We start from the raw sequence: 18,929 nt of genomic DNA, 5'->3' as shown, positions 1-18,929 counted from the left end.
GCAGCTGAGCTCTTCTGGCACTGCCAGGTCTGTCCCCTCATGCAGTGCGGTGGGAGAGCACTTGGGAACGTGCCACCAGCCAGTGCCATTGTCCTCCTGGGCATCCCCTCCTGGTCCTTGGGGAGGTGGGATGCAGAGCTGGGTCTGGCATGACCTGCCTGGCCATTGCACTCCCCCTTGGTTGCAGGGCTGACCCCTCAGGGAGGGGACAGTCCCCATGCCCTAGGGTGGCAGGTGGGCTCAGCACAGCTTTCCTGATGCAGCATCACTTGGGGATTTGGTAGCGCTGATGCTTTTCTCCCTTTTCTGCTAAGACAGAGCAGCAGAGACACCGACACCCTCCTCCCCGTGTTCCCTGCCGCCTCATCTAATTTTGCAGCCCCTGCTTCCCACCACCCACACAGCTCCTGGCTTGGGCGGTAATTGCCGTTCCCCGTTTGCATCGCTGAGACAGTGAAGGGCTCGCAACAGCAAACCATCGCTCTGCCACGGGGATCCCGCACGGTGCGAGCAGGAAGAGATTTGTGAGCACACATGTGAGCGAGAGGCTTTTCCCCTCAGACAAACAAAACCCTTTTTCTCCGGCAGCACCTAAAGTGAAGCTCCTGAGACACAATCTGGTGCTGGCGGCTTTGAGATGGGGGTGCAGCGTGGAGGCAGTCGTGCTCGACTCCACTCGTGTGTGCCCTCCTTTGGCTGCTTGTCCTACTGTTCCTTATGCATCTCGGGGTCAAAAGCATCCCCAGGCTGATTGCCTGGGCTGTGACATTGGCTGTATCTGACACTGAAGGAGGGAGAGGGTCCCAGGGACATGCTCCTCCAGCCCGGTATCTCACTGCAATGGGACCCTTGGAGGTGGCCAAGGTGTCCCCGCTTGAGAGGTGATCATGGGGGTGATGGAGCATCCCTCCCAGGGATGTGCTGCAAAGGGTAAAACCAGGGAAGAGGGGTGAACCCAGCAGCTGTTCAAAGGAAAATCTATTCAGAAAAATGCAGCTGGGACAGGCAGTGCCAGCCAGAGCCTCCCCCCAGCTCCTGGGGCTGACCTGATTTTGCAGGAACCTCCCATTTTTCTGCTCCATTGCCCTTTTGTCTCCGCACCTGGAGGATGCAGAGCCTCATGACCTATATTTTGGCTCTAAGATCAATATTTAAAATCGCCCCCTCTTGTTTCCTTTGCACAGGCACAAGGCATTTGGTTTGCCGGGGGAGGCTTGTCTCCCAGAGACCTGTCTGTTCACCATTTCAAATAATTTCCTTGGTATCGTTGTTCTAGAAACAATTCATTAGGGGCCTATTATACAATGTTATACCTGCCAAGGTTAGAAAAGATCCTGCATGTGTGGTAAAATTGCACCATGAGCTACACGCAATTACTTTTTTCTTGTTCCTGTCTGTCTATAAATGTACCTTTTCCTGCTTTTGCAAAGCCAGTCACCCAGGGGCAAAGCTGTGGGGTGATGCTGCTGCCTGGGATGGGGACCCCAGCAGGGCTTGGTCTGGTGCTTGGTCACAGTCCTGTACTGGGAAGATGCTGCGGGTGGTGGAAGGGGCAGTTTTGGGGCATAGCAGCCGTTCTGTTCTCCTCACTGTTTGCCCCCTCTTCAGTGACACACTTGGAACATCTGGGCCAAAACCAGTAACCAAGTCCCACAGCTGAGCGGTCCCATGCTGCTGGGGAGTTAATGGAGCTGTGGTCCCCAGAGAGCTCATTAAACATCATCTTGGAGGGCTGAGCAGCAAGGGGCAGCTGTTGGCAGCGGCTGCAAACCCCATCCGTCCCCCGCTAGGTCTCCTGCCTACAGGAGATGTCCCTCGCCCTCCTGAGCCATCTGTCTCCCTGCTTGCTGGGGCGGCTCAGCCCCCCTGCCCGGCCGTAGCCTGCATTGTTGCTTTGCAGTTGTCTTTTTCTCTCTTGCAGGGAGAATAACTTCATCAAGGACTTCCCCCAGCTGGCCGACGGCCTCATGGTGATCCCGCTGCCCGTGGAGGAGCAGTGCCGCGGCGTCCTCTCCGAGCCCCTTCCCGACCTCCGGCTGCTCACCGGTACGAGCTGCATCTGGGGTCAGCCCCAGCTCGGGGCAAGCACAGGAGCGAGCATCCCTTCTTGCACCCAGGATCCTGTGGGCCAAGCCACATCAGCACCCCTGTTATCTCGGGGTGCTTTGGAGCATCAGTATCCTAGTAATCTCGGGGTACCTTGGGGCATTGGCATCCCTGTTATCTTATGGTACCATGGGCCATCAGCATCCCCCTTACCTCGGGGTGCGTTGAACCATCAGCATCCTGTTATCTCGCGATACGTTGGGGCATCAGCACCCCTGTTATATCGGGGTACCTTGGGACATCCCTCCAGTGTACCTGGGGCAGAAAAAATGTATGGGCTATGTAGGTCCACTCCAGTGTCTCCATCTCCACAAGCTCCCGGTAGCCACTGCCGCCGCAACGCTGGTCCTGCCAGCAGCTTTGGGACCCCACAGCATGACCACCGGAGGTGCACCATCCCTGCCCCACTCCTGTTTCCCGCCCCTGCAGGGCACGGCAAAGCCAGCACTCAATGTGAGCGTTAGCAGCCAGGTCTGTGGGGGCTGAGCACCGGCTCTTCCTTTGCAGGAGACATCAAGTACGACGAGGCGATGGGCTACCCCATGGTGCAGCACTGGCGGGTCAGGAGCAACCTCTACAGGGTGAAACTCAGCTCCATCACCCTCTCTGCAGGTGAGGGTTTCTAGCAGTGGGGAGATGCATGTCTGCGTGGGTGGGTGATGGTCATACCTGCCCCAAGGCACAGTTGTGCCGAGCATCTCACCAGCATTTCCCACCTCCAGGCTCTGCTCGGGCAGTAACTCGCGCTCCCAGCGCTGTGGCAGAGGCAGGCAGAGAGATTTATCTCCTTTTTACAAGGGGGAAACTGAGGCAGGGAGTTTGTGCAGCTCAGTCACACAAACCAAGAGCTGGGGCCAGAGCCAGGATCAAGCTAAAATTTGGGCCTTTAAGAAAGATGGGGACAGACTTCTTAGCACGGTCTGTTGCAATAGGACAAGGGGTGATGGTTTTAAACTAAAGGAGGGAGATTCAGGCTGGACATGAGGAAGAAATTGTTGGCCCTGAGGGTGGTGAGAGCCTGGCCCAGATTGGCCAGAGAGGTGGTGGATGAACCATCCCTGGAGACATCCCAGGCCAGGCTGGACGGGGCTCTGAGCAACCTGAGCTGGTGAAGATGTCCCTGCTCATGGCAGGGGTGGCACTGGGGGAGCTGGGAAGGTCCCTTCAACCCAAACTATTCTATGATTCTACACTTCTGTGATTCTAAGTTAATAAGCAACACTGCGGGGAGGATTCATGTGGGGGTGCCTGTGTATACGTTCATGTACAACAAAGAGTAAATTCTTGAAAAATGTGGTTTCCAAAGGGCCCAAAGTGCTTGTAAATGTGGGTCATATAAAGCAGGGAGTCGCAGATGAAGAAGGGGCGGGCGGGAAGATCCTGGAAACATCAAAACATTTCACTTCCATGTTTTTATAGCTACACATTTTGTTTCAGAAATACTGAAACATTTTGTTACAACCTGAAATGTTTTCCCTTTTCATTTCAAAACAGCATTTTTTATTTAAAAATCAACCTGTTTTCAAATGGGGAAAGAAAAAAAAAAAAGATCTAGCACAGACAGGCTGCACAGCCCCAGAATGAAATAACCTGCTCAGAGCTGAACAAAATATTTGGGTTCAGCTCAAAATGAATTCTTCTAGCTTTTTTATTAAACCAACTTTCTCCTTCAATAAACCAACCAACCAACCAACCAGACAACCTCATTTTGGAGACAGTCGTGATGTATTTTCTTGCAGTGTGTTTTCAGTTCCACCACTGAACCAAAGCACTATTGGCCAGCTCTAGATGATGCCAAGGCACCTCTGTAGAGCAGTGAGGGTCTGTGTCCTTGTCCTATGTCAGCAGTGATGCTCAAGAGATGTCCCAAACTTTGTGCACCCCCAGAGCTGCCGTCAGCCCAGCCCCATGCACCTCCAGCTTTCCTAAAAATAGTTATTGGTTGTGCAAGGTATTTTACACTGGGGATGGTCTGCAGTGCCACCTGTAATGACACCAGAACATCTCTGGCACGTCCTTTGGGGAGAGTGTTGATGATGTCCCAGCAGCCTGGGAAACAGGCTGGAGCTGGCTAGAAGGTGTTTGTGTGTCTCTGTGTTCACATGCACATCCCTGTAAAATGATTTGAGAAAGGAGAGGAATCACAAAAGGATATCAGAGCCACAGCCCAGGTCCATAGCAGATTGTGGATTCCAAAGGATCATGTATGCAAGAGAGGAGGAGCTGCACTTTGTACCTCTGTAGGGACTTGTCTGCCTTGAGTAGGGGACCTGCTGGGTCGCCTTCTCCCGGGCTGTGGCTGGCAGCCCTGCCTGGGCCACCTGCCAACCCCCTGCCTCCCTCCCGCAGGCTTCGCAAACATCCTGAAGATCCTGAACAAGGACAGCAGCCGGGAGGAGCTGCTCTCCTTCATCCAGCAGTTCGGCTCGCACTACATCGCGGAGGCCCTGTACGGCTCTGAGTTCAGCTGCACCATCCACTTCCCCAGCAAGAAAGTCCAGCAGCAGCTCTGGCTCCAGTACCAGAAAGGTGAGGAGAGCGGCGAGGACGGGCAGTGCCACAAATGTTGGTTGCTGTTAGTGTTGTTTTCCATCCATCACCACCTCTTCCCCATGCGCACACCATCAGTGGTTAGAGGGCGCAGAGAGGAGACTTTGTAGTGTGGAGGGTGTTGGTCTCTACTCCCAAGGAAGAAGCAATAGGACGAGAGGAAGCAGCCTCAAGTTGCGCCAGGGGAGGTTGAGGTTGGATCCTGGGAACAATTTCTTCCCAAAGGGCTGTGGGGCATTGGAACAGGCTGCCCAGGGCAGTGCTGGAGTCACCATCCCTGGAGGGGTTGAGCAGATGGAGATGAGGTTCTCAGGGACATGGGGCAGTGCCAGGGGTGGGTTAATGGTTGGACTCCATGATCCTGAGGGTCTCTTCCAACCAGAATGAGTCTGTGATTCTATGACTTGTACCAGACAAAGTGCCCAGCAGCAGGAGATGGTGGCACATATCCACGGGCAGCATCCCTGAGCCCAATGAACCCGTCCTGCCCACTTCTGCCCTTCAGTGGCCACTCTGGCTCCATCCATCCCTGGAGATCCACGTCCCCACTTGCCCCCGGCCCCACTGAGGTCTTGCTTGGGGTCACGTGATGGAGATGTGACACAATTGAGCTGTCTCAGAATGGCTTCGTTTTATTGCTTGTGACAATGACAGTCTTTAAGGAAGTGTATTAAATCAATAGCAGCCTCATTGTGCTACACCATAAATAACGCGACACATCATTAAACAGGGCAATAAACTTCAGGACTTTGAAGTAATACAATTAGGTTATGTTTATAAAAACTCCCTTATCGCTGTAGCCTTCCATTTGCCAATTCATCTCTCTCCTCCTGGGGATATTCCCCAGGTCTGATGTTTTTCCATTGAAAAACATCTGTGCTGTTTCACAGGGCCCGTCGTAGGGCTGATGGTAACAAAGGTCGTAAAGGCACTTGCGTCCTGCCCCGCGGGTGCTGCCGAGAGCGGCCTCGTTCTGCACAAGCTCCCATTGCCTCCATCGCTTTCTGCTCATTTTTTTCCTCTGTCTTCCCAGCGTAGCTCGTCTTGTAAATGTATTTGTAACACCCTGTACTCATTTGTTTGGGTTTTAAACTGTGATAAATGAAGTTTGCCATAGCAATGCCCCTGTTTAGCAAGAGAAAGCATGGCGGAGGTGTGTTGTTTATGTACTTGTAATATTATTAATCATTCTGGCATGCTCCCTGCCGTCCCTGGGTGGGGAGCAGACGGGGCACGGGGTCAGTAGTGGTTCCTGGGGCTTAACCGTGAAGCCCCGCGGTGGCACAGGGCCTGAAGCGAGCAGTGCCTTGCTGACAAAATAATTGCCTTTTTAGTCCATGGTATGCAGCTGGCCAAGGCGGGCTCCCTCGCTCCCCACCGGCTCCTACCTGCGCCCCTGGAGCTGTGCCCACCCCTGGCAGGGCTGCCCTGGTGTGCTGGGATATCCCCGGTGTGCTGGGAGCATGCCCAGTGTCCTGGGACATCTCTGGCATGCTGGGGACATCCCTGGTGTCCTGGGACATCTCCAGTGTGCTGGGGGCATCCCTGGTGCACTGGGGACATCCCTGGAGCGCTGGGACATCCCTGGTGTGCTGGGACATCCCCAGTGCGCTGGGACATTGTTGGCATGCTGGGGCCATCCCCGGTGTGCTGGGACATTGTTGGTGTGCTGGGGACATCCCTGGTGTGCCAGGAGCATCCTTGCATCCTTCCCCACCACCCTGTGAAGCAACAAAGCACATGTGGGACTTCAGGGTTTCTCTGTAGATCTTGCATGTGATTCCTGGACATAAGTGTTAATTTCTGACCGCACAGCATTTGGGTACCAGGTGCTGGTTCCGACATCGTGCTTTGCGTGTGGCTCCATCTGTGGCTTCTGTAGCTGGTGTGAGGTTGAGTGTTGGGACTGTTGGTTCTGCAGAGAGGACAAGTGTCTCTGATGGCCAAAAAACGATCTTGGTAGGACATCAAGGATGTTCAGGCCTCTTGCTGATACTAGGGGAGATCAGCTCTACGGACAGGGAAGGTGTCATGGGAGACTCAGGGCTCCCTCCTGGAGAAACCCCAGTTAGGTAAGAGAAAGACCTTGCTGTTCATGGTAGACAGATTTTATTCCTAGCTTCTCTGCTGGTTTACTCTCATTTTGCCAGTGACATAAGGAGGATTGGAATAAATAGCCCCAGCTAGACAGCTCTGGATGTCTTCTCCACTCAGAAACAGCTCTGGCCTGCCGGGCTCCCCGCTGCAAGCCAGCCCGTTTCCGAACTGCTCTGAGAGCACACATATGCATCATCTCTAATAAATACAAAAGCGAGGCCAGGACAACTGTAATTTGTTAGTGAGCAAAGCAGGTCAGAAGAGGAAGGGGAGAGGAGAGTCTGGAGCTAATTGGAACATCACCAAGTATGATAAAAATGCACATTGCGGTGTGTTTGCAGCACCGCACAAAATAATTTTAATATTTTTAATCAACTTCATAAATCAATCGACAAGCCTCAGAAGGAGGCCTCCGCCAATACAGCGCACAATCTGCGCGTCCAGCCCTAATTGAAAACACGGTCTCGAAGAAGAGACGGCGCCGCTGGCAGCCGGGCTCCTTGCAGCAGTTGGAGCAGCCCAAGCGCTGTGATGTGGGTTGGTGCCTGCAGAATGCTTCCTTCAGCCAAACGGAGGAGAAAGCGATCTGGTTTTTACCAGGGGCAGCAGAAAGTTGGTGCCTTCTCGCTACCCAGACCCACCGCCTGGCCGGGATGGGTGTTTGCAAGATGCTCTGCTTGTCGAAATGCAATATGTTCCCCTTCCTCCTGGAAATAAATCAGGTGTGTGCTTGCTCTCTACAACTACCTGAAAAGAGGTTGGATCCAGGGGGTGTTGGTCTCTTCTCCCAAGTAACAAGCGATAGGATGAGAGGAAACGGCCTCAAGTTGCACCGGGTTTAGGTTGGATCTTGGCAACAATTTCTTCCCCAAAGGGCTGTGGGGCATTGGAACGCACTGCCCAGGGCAGTGCTGGAGTCACCATCCCTGGAGGGGTTGAAGAGATGTGTAGATCAGGTGCTTAATGGCGTATTTTAGCAGTGGACTTGGCAGTGTTAGGTTAACAGTTGGACTCAATCTTAAAAGTGTTTTCTAGCCAAATCGATTCTCTGATTCTAGAATGCCATGCTCAGCAATAAAACAGAAAGTAGAGGCTGGGGGTCAAGCCAATGCAAAGCTGCTCACAAAGTGTACAGGAGGAAGGAGCGTGATACCTCCGTCCAGCAAATTCACGTGTCAAGGACCACTTCAGATGTCTGATAAACCTTTAGGAAGGTTTTAGTTAAGGTTTAGCAAGGTTATTTTTCTCTGTGGCCCCTCAGTCTGGCTGGATGAGGAGGAGGATAGCTTGGTGAGGGAAAAAGAAGAGCTGCTCTGATAGCAAAACCTGACAGCCCCAGTGGGATTTCCCCAAGAGCTGTTCTAACTTGCCTCATTCCCACTGTGATACACAAAATGCAGAACAAATGTCTGTAAGTGCTCCGGCACTTAGAGAAAATGGAGCCGTTATCAGCAGTAAAGCGGAGGGTCTCGTCTTGTCAAGCCTTTGAGTGACAACTCTTTCCTTAGCACGGTGCAGACGAGCTGAGCCTCAGCGTGGGAGATTTCTGTTCTCCAACTGGGAAAAGCTGGAAAAAGAAGCTGTGTGCTGGTGGTGTGGAGCTGCAGGGGAGCACAGAGCTCATGGAGCTCCTCTCCCTTCCCACCCAAGAGCTGGGAGAAGCACGGCTGGCAGCGGGAAGGATGCTGATGGACAAGGGTGGAGGAGATTCCGAGGGTTTCAGTACCCAAGTGTTGTGTTTCAGGGCTGCTTTGCATCTGTAGTGAGTGAAATGTTTGTTTTTCTTGCATTTCCTGTGATCTCTAGGTAGAGTTTCCTTGGCTGGAGGTGACCTGGCTGTGTTGGGCACTCAGCAAGCTGAGCTTTGAAGGTGGCTGCTACAGATGTGACAGATGTTCCTCTCAGTAACAGATAGAGGCAGGTCCTGTCACACTCCTTAAGTCTTTCTGCCCGCCAGCCCTTCCAATATTGGCTTATCTCCTCTTGGACCATATGTTGTTGGTTGTATTTATCTATCTTTAAGAGGTTACAATTTTCATGCTTTCTTGTTAACGTAACAGTTCAAATATCTTCATGAAACAGAAGCCACTTCAAGCACACAGCCTCGAGCTCTGCTGAAATAGCAGTCTGTGTTCTTCTGAGCAGGGTCTGCAGGTCCCCTCTGTCCTCTCAAGGTCCCCTTCGTCTCCATGCAGGTCTGGTATTGCCCTAACACAATTAAGTTTGAACAGTCCACGGGAACGTTTAGTTTTCATTTCCCAGACACAATCAGGTGCATTGAGAAAGCTGTAAGGCAAGCTTTGCATCTGTTAAAGGAGATAATGGCTTTGCCTTAGACCTGCTCGGTCAGAAGCAGAGCATATAGTTTCCCTGTCCTTGAGATCCATTCCTATAAACAACCACTCCACTACCTCTGTAACATTCCTACTACTTGCAGTTTGTGTCTTCATATGTTTCAAAACATCAGCTTTTGACATTTTGTTCGGAGGAGGAAAAAACAATCTAGCTGGTTGCCGTGAAATTTAGTTTAGACTAAAGTACGTGCTGTGACTCACTCCGCTAAATGACCTTACGCACTGCTCATTGTAATCCAAAATTGCCAGGCAAGTAGAGTAATTAGTTGTGCAAAATGAAATAACTTTAAATCCTTGCATTGAGTAATGACCCAGAAAAATCACTTAAGCTATACAACAGAAAAGACTTGAAGCATCTGGCTTTATTTTTACTTTTGTAGCCCTTTGATTAAGGAACAGGCTCTGCCCCTCATCCCTTTGGAAAGCCCAGCTGTCGGTTGCTGCCCAGAACAAATGTTTGTGGCTTAGTTGCTGCTGCTCTAAGAAATTATAACTTCATATAAAGCATCAGGGTAAGTCTAACAGGACTGGCACGGCAGTTGTTCTGCAGGGATGGTGTATGTTCGATAAACCAGCATCTCGGATCTGTTACTGAGTGCTCGGTGCCAGCGAATTTGGACCAGACCTTTAAAACATCAGGTGAAAAGTAAGATATTGCCCTTGTGGGAGTATCGGCGTGAATTAAGGCATGAAACTCTAGTATTTGTTTATGAGGTGGGTAGGGAAGTGTCAGGTAAAGTTACAGGAGACCTGCCAAGGAAATCAGATTTATCCTCCGCAAACTGACGGCATAAAAGGGGTCTCGTAGCCATCGTGTTCCCAAGTCTAATCCCCACCAGGTATAGAAAACAATCTGCCACCAAAGGGAGATGAAGTGTTTTTAATAAGAAAATGAGCTGTTTGCAATGCGCTTTTAATTGGATCAATTTTTCCTTTATTACACGATCTTTAAAAACTAAACACATACGTATAACCAGACAAGCTCTTCTTCCAGGTAGAGAGCAGAAGCCAAACTATTTCATCACAATCCTTAATTACCCCATTTCATCTCGCTTGGCAGACGATCACAACATTGCGTGGGGACACCATGGCAAGAAATACAGCTCTGCAAAATCATTTTGTAGTCGTTGTCAAGTTCTGTCAGGGGACCTGCAAACCCTGGGTGAGGGACAGCAGGCTTTTTTTTCCATTTTCTACCTAAAACCCAGCCTAGAAGAGCCGCAGGCGACACACACCCCCAGGCGCAGATTGCAGTGTCCTGGCCCACCAGTGCATCACAGCGTAATGTTGTTTTTCTTGGATCTCTGAGTGAGAAACATGATGGACGCTTTGTTTGAACTGTGTGACCAGGAACAAGCTGGGTAACCAACTGCTCAGTTTACCAGACCAGCTTTTCTGTCCCTTCAAGCACTCCAGGAAATGTTATTGCTAGCGGTGTGATGTTTATTGCCAACAAAAAAAAAAATCCATTGGAACAGAAAATGACAGAGGTACATATTATCATAGATAATATTGCTTCAATTATTCAGGTCCACGGTAGCTTCCTGCTTGGAGCAGTTCTTAGAAAGAGGAGAAGTGTTTAAAAGAGATCAGTAGGAGAGGAACTGCCATTACTGCAATACAGGAAAAAACGCCTTGAGTTACAACGTAATTAACTGCAGAAGGGCCCAGTAATAGTCATCATCTCCCAAAAACATACATGCAGGATGAGATCAGCTCCCCAAATTACTCTTACATACCTCAGGCGACTGCCATCTCCCACCCAAATAAGAGCAGCAAAGAATGTAAATAATTTTGTGCAATTTGGCAGCCTTGGCAAAGCCAGGGAGCAGCAGAGGAGGGAAGGGGGGCAGTTCCTTGGACCATCACCGTGTTGGTGTCTCAGCTCCTGCTCCTTCTACACAGGCTTTTTCCAGGGAATTTTAGCGAGAGAAATAACAAGTTACCCCAGACAGGGGGCACCTCCGTCAGCTGGGTGTTTGTGTGCTCTTCAGTGCTTTGCCTGAGCTGAACAAGGAGAGAAAACAGACAAATAAACAAAACTAACAAACCAAACCAAACCCAAACAAACAAAAAAAGAAACAAAACCCCTCCAAACCAACCAAACAAAAAAAAACCCAAACAAAAACACTAAAGCAAACAAAGAAAAGCCCCACAAAATCCCAGCAAAAACTGCTCCCAGCACTTATGCAAACCCCGTAACTCCCAACCAACCAGCTGGAGCAGTAGCAGCTCTGAAGCCTCTTTTAATTTGCCGTTTCAATAGGGGAAAGTATATGGCAGCTTAAAAACCAAAATCACCTGTTGCATACATGTTGTAGCACAATTTGCTGTAGCACGGCAGCCGCTATAAAATCAGTTTTTATATCGTCTGTTGTGCCCCCAGATTTGCAACTACGTTGTTGATAGCAACAAATAAACGCACTGCGGTCTAACTATTATCTGTGGCAGATTAACATGCTACCACTGTGCCCTATTTAAATGCATCTTTCCTTCAATAAACGATTCTAGGCGAGCAGCACCACACTGAGGTACACATTTATCAGCCAGGAGAGTAGCACTGTGGGGGCCTCGGTTCACACAGCTGCAGTTTTGTGCTTCATTTGGCCCAAAGCCGCAATGAACATGAACTCTGGTGCCTGCTGGTCCTGTAAAAAAATAATCTGAGGAATGTAGTGTTTTGCTGTGCAAGGGAAAAAAGGCAACGCACCAATGGATGTGTTCCCAAGTATTAAAAAAATAAAGGTGAAATGGTTTTCCCCCATCTCAGCTGTGAGTTGCCTGAATATCCAAAGTGCAGATGGGTGGAAACTCTCGCTAAATGTAATGGCCTGGAATTGAGAACAGTGAAGTGTAGGTGAACAGACAATATGTTGCATTTAATCTCATTTACTATAATTTCCCAGTCTTATTCTCCCAGCCCTTTCCTCCTCCCACATGAAGCTTTAGATACCAGACATACCTTCCAAAGACAGTTTCCAGGATACATTTAATAACAAAACAACAGCGAATATCAACTGAAGGTTTCCCAGTTTTTTTTTCCTCCAGCCCCCTCTCTTTTTACCCCTTTCTACCTAGCACAACTCTTAGTAGTCATAAAAACCCTGTTGCCATCAGAGGGCACTTTTCTGCCTCAGCTCCGTCTCCCATGATTGCACAGGACTCACTTCACATCGAACAGACACGGTTCACAAATGGCACGACAAGGGGCGATCTCTTGAATACCAGAAAAGCAGAGAGAGAAAACCCTCCCTCATCAGTTTGAAAGTAAAGCTCTGTCTCCCTGCAGTCTGAGAGGGCTATTTCGGTTTACGCAGTGCTGCAATCAGAAATTGCTTTCTCTAGTAGTTGCTCAGACAACTGCTACCCAGTTCCTTGCAAGTACCACATTGAGAAGAGGATTTTGCCTCTCTAGTCCTCTAAGGGAAGGTGATTTAGAGCAGTCAGTCAGTGTTTATGGCACAAAGATACAGTGGTTGAAGCTGGAAGTGTCAGAGATGTGGCAAAAGGAGGTGAGAAGTTTATGGAGTGACCAGTCATTGAGCAAGGAAACAACATTCCAGAAGGATGGATCCTTTCCCTTGTGCTTGTTCTTTTTTATTGTACTGTTTTTATGTAAAAAAAGAAGATAAAGTGGACCACAACCATGTAAGCTATTTTGTTTCTAGACACAAAACATGACGGCCTCTATGCCAAACCCCCTTCAGTTATGGCACAATCTTCCTGAACTCTTGCTTGACACTGGTTCCCATCAGATTGCATCGAGGCTGGAAGAATCTCTGCTGCCAAAAGAGGTTTTGCTTAGAAACGTGCCTTTAAGGGGTAGAATACCTTCTCAGATGGTAACTGTAGATCTTAATGCAGTGATCCCAGCAGTCCAGCACCAGCAGCTGCCCTTTGGGAGTAATGGCGATACCGATGGGACAGACGAGTCCTTCCCGGATTAGGATGTTATACCCGCCTCCTTTAGGAAAATGCAGGATTTCCTTCCGGCTGCTGTCAGCGACAATGAGGTCTCCCCTGGCATCGACACACATCCCAGCGATGCACCTGAAATCCTCATTCTCGGAGAAGAAGTGGCTGATCTGGCGTCCCAGCTGCCCATCGGGGCCGACAGAGCCGATTGAAAATCCTCCTTCCAGGTGGTGTTCGTACTGCCGGTTCTCCAGGTTGAGCCCCAGCCCTTGAGTAAAGTAAATGGTCCCTTCAGCATCGCAGGTGACAAACTTTGGGCGCACGGCGCTACATAAGCAATTGTATTTTACTACCCCCATGCCGCGGTCCACCGTGAAACACCAGAGTTTCCCCCCTTCCACATCGGTCACTACGAACTGCCCCGAAGGCAGAGCCGTGATGCCCCAGGGCTTGCTGAGCTGGCTCCGATGACAGGCCACGCAATGGCCATCCATGGTGTAGACCTTGACGGAGTTATCGTAGCTGTCCGTCACACCTATCAGGCCGTGGCAGTTCATGGTGACAGAAAGGGGAGTCAAATTGGGCAAGTCTGCCCCGAGGAAACTCAGTACAAAGCTATCGATTCCGCTAGGGCTCCGGCGGATCTCCTTCAGAAAGCCCTTGCGGGTAAAAACCTGGATTCGGAAATTGCCTCGGTCCGCCACGAGCACTTCTCCTTGCAGGGTGACGTGCAGGCTGACGGGGAGGTTAAACATCCCTGGCAGGCTGCCCTTGGAGCCCATCTTCTTGATGAAGTGACACTGCTGGATGCTCGTGGCTGCTTCGGGCATCCTTGGCTTGGCTGGTGAGGAGCTGGGTGTGCAGCTGGGCTCTTCTTGCACAAAGTCGGGCTCCCGAAATGATGCTGATGAGGATGCTGCAGTTTCCACGAGCGATTCCTCCATGTTAACAGTCCGGGGTTTCTTCACCACCTGCCCGATCTGCAGCGGTCCCACGTGGCTCACTTTGAGGAGTTCAACCTCTTGAAGAGTCAGCTCCCTCGGGAGACTGTTGGTCAGTTCTGGTTCTTCCTCATCTGCTGCCTCCTCCAAGAGAGCTATATCTCCCTGCTTTATTTTGGCAAGGAAATAGTCACAGCGAGACATTATCTGCACTTCTGCTAAGTTCAGCAGATAAGCTTGCTCCTCCATTACCTGATTGTTTACCTTCTCCACATCAGACAAAGAAGTGGTGAAGAACTTGCGTGACCTTGCCAGTTCTTCCTGGATCTTGCGCTCTTCTTTGCTGTAATCTTGCAGAACTGCTTTGTATCTAGATTGTAGGTCTCTTGAAACACCCTCCAAAGATGCTTTTCTTTTTTGCAGATCACCCATGAGCTCCCGAAGTCTGGCAAGCCTTGTCCCAAATTCCCTCCTTCGCTCTTCAGCAGCCTCTTTGATAGCAATGACTCTATGCCCTTGGGGCATGTGTGATGTCTCCTTGCACGGTTCACACAAAACCAAGCTACAGCTTTTGCAAAAGTGTCTTGGCAACCTTCTCCCACAGACCTTGCACATGAGCAGACCCACCACTTCCCCCAGTCCGGTGGTGTCTATGATCTTCAGCACAGTAAGGTTGTCAGTCAGCTGAGCTAAGCTCGTGGTTCGTGTGATTTTGCTGCAGAAGGGGCAGCGTATCCCGTTAATGCTGTTTGCCAGGAGTTTCTCCAAGCACTGTTTGCAGATGGTGTGCCCGCAGTGTAAGAGTTTGGGTCTCAGGTGCTCCTCGGTGAAGGACTCCATGCAGATGGGGCACTCCAGGACCTCTCGGAGCGCATCCGAGTTGAGATGAGGGGCGGCAGCCATGGCTTTCCAGGGCAGCTTTAGCTGGTGCAGCGTCTTGTACTCGCATCTATTCCAAGGTGCTCTGATTCTGTCCAGAAAGATAAGAAGAAATGTGATTTACGTCATCACCAGCAGTTACATATACATGCAATTTATTTCTGATTTATCACCCAGCCTTGGGAAAAAGAAGCCCAGTTAGCTTTTCCACGTTTGGGAAGGAAAGATTAGTCATAGCTAATCCTAGAGTGGGCAAATTCCAAAACTAACCTGCCGCTTCTAGTGCGATGAATTATTCACTTGCAAAATATATAAGTAGAACTGAAAGAAGTGTAATGGCAGCAATAAGGAAGCCCAATAGATATTGATGACTGAATCATCTCCTCATGGTGCCCATCTCCCGCTGCCAAGCCTCCAAGTTTACATAATTTACTGAAACCCAGGGAGATTAAACCAAGCATTCAAAATGTAGCACATCAAAAGAGGAACCAGATGGTGCAGCGCTTTAGGACATTAATATATCACCTCTGGAGACCTGCATTCAGATGTGACATCAGATACGAACAAAATAAATGTGGTTGTTTTACTCTGCTTTTCTAGGTAGCCAAAATAAATTTTCAAGGTTTCATCCATTTGCCAGAAAGTGCAACTAGAAGGAATGATTTCTCAGCTTTCCCTCGCTCTGGGAATGACTATACATACTGAAAACACACAGCGAAGATTTTTACGCCAGTGTATTCATTAACCTCTGCCATGCTGCATCATGCTTCAGCATGTAAATTAAACCCAGCTCCAGGCAGCAGTGTTCTAGCAGGTCTTAGCAATAATGGAGTTAGCAGACAACTCCAAACATTCGTTAATATCTACTACAAGTGTTCACTATTAGTTCTTGAACTTAGCTTCGTTGCATATAATCTCTTCTTATTTCACAAGCTTGCAGCGTTGACCTCGTTCTTGTATTCTGGTTCAGTTTTATACCGCTCTGGTTGCCGTTCAGCTTCAATCCAGGTTTCTCCATCCTGCCATCCCTCACAGCAGGGAGCAGATCCCAGCAGCTCTCTTGCTAAAGCAGCCATCCATTCAAAAGGAACAGTACAGGCTTCACATCATTAAGTTATTATTCAGTAGACTGGGTTTCAATACCTTTGCTATGGCGTTGCTTAGCCGTTAAAAGAAATGGGGAAGAAAACATTTCTTCTAGGGGGAGAGGAGGAGAAGGAAGTCGTTAGTCTTTAAAATGAAGAGACAGTCGTGGAGGGATGTGAGCAGACAGCTTCTTCTGAATAATGGCTGCATGCACGCGGCGCTCTCGCTTCCCCGCTGCGTTTGCTGCTTCATCCTCGGGAGCGTTTCAGGCAGAAAGGTTCACTGTATTTCAGTTTAGCATTTGCTCAAGTGGAAGAAGACAACTGCAATGAAGAAAAGTTCTTTATGTTCATACAGAGAAGAAAAAAAAATCATTTTCATCTTTCAGCTTCAGTTCACAGTCCTTTAAAGCCCACGTTTCAGGAAGGGATTGAGTCGCGTAGCAGAATCTCCAAGTACCAAGCTGGGATCTGATCCGTGGCTTGATGGTGGCACCCGGGGAGCAGGGGCGCTTCTGCCGCTGGCACTGAACACGTGTCCCTTTTGTCCTTAGCACAGAGCTCAGCTGGGGGAGCAGAAGCCTGGGCACTGCCATGCGGATCAGAAACCTTCCTCTGAGGGATGAAAAATCTGTATTTTAAAACGATTTGTAAAAATGAAACACAGGATACCAGATCCATTATTTGTATTTTCCTTAGAACAACGTCAAAAGACTTGCTTAGGAAAGGCCGAAGGAGCAGCACAGACACCAGATACTGACAGTTACATAAAAAGCTACTTTTAAAACAACTCAGTTCATTAAAGAACAACAGCAGAGGAGATTTTGTTTAGTTCTGTTAGGTCCGGTTTTTAGAAAGATGATTTGTACGGCGTTGTTTTTCTACATAACCCCCTTTTATTGGAATACCAGCATTTGCCTGAGTAACGTGAGATTATTTTTACTGCTGCGCTTTTATCTTAATCTCGCACTCGGCTGCACCGTCGTGGAAGTTTCCTTAACAGCGAGTTGTTCTGGCATGTCGGTGCCTGTGGGGCAGCTCCTCTGGTGCAGAACGGGGTGTCGGAGCCTCAGCTGTAGGTCAAGCTGCAAAACGCCGTAATTACTTGAGTTTGGTTTCCTTATATTGAAAAAAAAGTCCTGCTGCGGCTTCTCTTCCCACTCTGTAATTTTTAGTTAGGATGCGTGGTGAGACAACTAGTTTAACTGGTAATTCATCGCTTGTGCCATTAAGGAGTTTAAATAACAGGTTAAAGCTGCACAATCCGCGTTGTGACCTCTTCCCATGGTGTTTGCGACAATATTGCCTTGGTGGCTCCAGCCCGAGCAGGACAATGTGGGGATTTGGGGTTTTTTTGCTCAAAACAGATGCTTGCAGCGTCTCCCACTCCCCGGGGTGGTTTGATGTCGTTAACAGAGCCCGGGCTCCCAGGAGGGAGACGCACAGACTCATAGAAGCGTTTTGGTTGGAAAAGGCCCTCAAGATCATCAAGTCCAACCATTCCCCCACCCCTGGCACTGCCCCATATCCCTGAAAACCTCATCTCCGTCTGTCCAACCCTCCAGGGATGGTGACTCCAGCACTGCCTTGGGCAGCCTGTTCCAAAGCGGCTTTAACGGTTGCACGGGCTGACAGGGCGCTCCGTTCGGTACAAACCGCCGGTCTGACCGCAGGACAAGCCCCGTCCCGCCTCCCCCCAAGCAGGTGCCTGGGCAAGGCCGCGGCCTGAGGGGGCTCGGCAGGGCCGAGGGTCTCTCATCGCTCGTCACACAGAGGCGCGGCCCGGCGGGGGGTCCGGGTGGGGCTGCTCGGCCCGGCCGCCTCCCCCCGCCCCGCCCGGTCCCGGAGCAATGAGGGGGATCCCGCCCGCCGCCGCCCCCGCCCCGCCTGCAGGGGGCGCCGCCACCGCCGCGGGGCCCGCGGTTCTCCTACCTGCCCGCCGCTCCCGGGCCGCGCGCCGCTCCCCGGCATGCCCCGCGCCGCCGCCGTGACGTGTGCGCCGGGCGCGCGGAGCCTGCTGGGAAATGGAGTCCCGGGAGGAGCCCGGCAGCGGGAGGATCGCACGGGATTGCGGTGTCAGGGGTTGGAACGGACCTGGAAAGCTCAAGCAGTGCAATCCCCCCATGGAGCAGGAACACCCAGCTGAGGTTCCACAGGAAGGTGTCCAGGCGGGTTTGAATGTCTGCAGAGAAGGAGACTCCACAACCTCCCCGGGCAGCCTGGGCCAGGCTCTGGCACCCTCACCATGAAGAAGTTGCTTCTCAAATTTAAAGGAACCTCCTGTGTTCCAGTTTATAGCCATTATCCCTTGTCTTACCATTGGTTGTCACTGAGAAGAGCCTGGCTCTATCCTCCTGACACTCACCCTTTATGTATCTGTAAACATTAATGAGGTCACCCCTCAGTCTCCTCCAAGGTCAAGAGCCCCACCTCCCTCAGCCTTTCCTCATAAGGGAGAACTGGAACTGAGTGGCCAGAGCTGGACACAATATTCCGGATGGGGACAGGCGGGCACAGGGCCCACAGGCCGGCCCCAGGAGCAGGGAGCTGTCTGCATGGGGAGCTCTGGGATCGGCCGAGCTCCCCACTGCACACTGGGGCTGTTTCTGTCTAGAAGAGTTAAACAAAAAAATAAAGAAACAGAAACATGTTTTCTTTATATTTTCTGGTTTTATTCTGTTCAATTTCAAGTTGCCCCACGCCCTTTCTCCGCTCAGCCGGTGCTGCAGTGGGAGCAACCACTGCCTGCTCCTGCCCTTGGGTCGGTTTTGCGTTGTCTATTGAAAAAATTTGTCTTTCTGGGTCCGTTTCTATCATGGTTTAAGCCCAGTCAGTAACTCGGCCCCATGCAGCTGCTTGCTCACTCTTCCCAGTGGGAGGGGGGAGAGAATTGGGAAGGTAAAAGTGATAAAAGTCATTCGTTAAGATGAAGACAGTTAAATAGGTAAAGTAAAAGCCACACATGCAAGCAAGCAAAACAAGGGATTCATTCTCTGCTTCCT

General features: G+C 50.4%; 2 protein-coding genes across 10 annotated transcripts in view; one reads left to right on the top strand and one right to left on the bottom strand.

The window, feature by feature from the left end:
* The window catches only part of ASTN2 (astrotactin 2), a 312,197-nt gene that overhangs the window by 195,543 nt on the left and 97,725 nt on the right, over positions 1-18,929 (top strand). For both annotated transcript variants that reach the window (XM_065853591.2, XM_071817431.1), the window contains exons 14-16: positions 1,922-2,046; positions 2,614-2,718; positions 4,456-4,635. In XM_065853591.2, coding sequence (XP_065709663.1) covers positions 1,922-2,046; positions 2,614-2,718; positions 4,456-4,635 — 410 coding nt within the window. The remainder of the gene's footprint in view (positions 1-1,921; positions 2,047-2,613; positions 2,719-4,455; positions 4,636-18,929) is intronic.
* TRIM32 (tripartite motif containing 32) lies at positions 10,019-17,880 on the bottom strand. 8 transcript variants are annotated; one of them, XM_065853592.2, is made up of 4 exons: positions 17,860-17,880; positions 15,986-17,012; positions 12,939-14,933; positions 10,019-11,114 (listed from the first exon to the last, which is right to left on the bottom strand). In XM_065853592.2, the coding sequence occupies exons 3-4, from the start codon at positions 14,864-14,866 to the stop codon at positions 11,075-11,077; spliced, it is 1,968 nt and encodes a 655-aa protein (XP_065709664.1). In that variant the 5' UTR covers positions 14,867-14,933; positions 15,986-17,012; positions 17,860-17,880; the 3' UTR covers positions 10,019-11,074. The 8 variants fall into 8 exon arrangements, 5 of the variants coding, with proteins under 5 accessions (XP_065709664.1, XP_071673535.1, XP_071673533.1 ...); XR_011742029.1 differs by lacking the exons at positions 15,986-17,012; positions 17,860-17,880 and adding an exon at positions 15,589-15,757 and having other exon boundaries at positions 11,409-14,933; XR_011742030.1 differs by lacking the exons at positions 15,986-17,012; positions 17,860-17,880 and adding an exon at positions 15,589-15,757 and having other exon boundaries at positions 12,070-14,933.

Source organism: Patagioenas fasciata, chromosome 20 (assembly GCF_037038585.1).
Source record: "Patagioenas fasciata isolate bPatFas1 chromosome 20, bPatFas1.hap1, whole genome shotgun sequence".
NCBI lineage: Eukaryota > Metazoa > Chordata > Aves > Columbiformes > Columbidae > Patagioenas > Patagioenas fasciata.
Note: the sequence above shows the minus strand (reverse complement) of the source record. Positions and strands in the feature narration are given on the sequence as shown.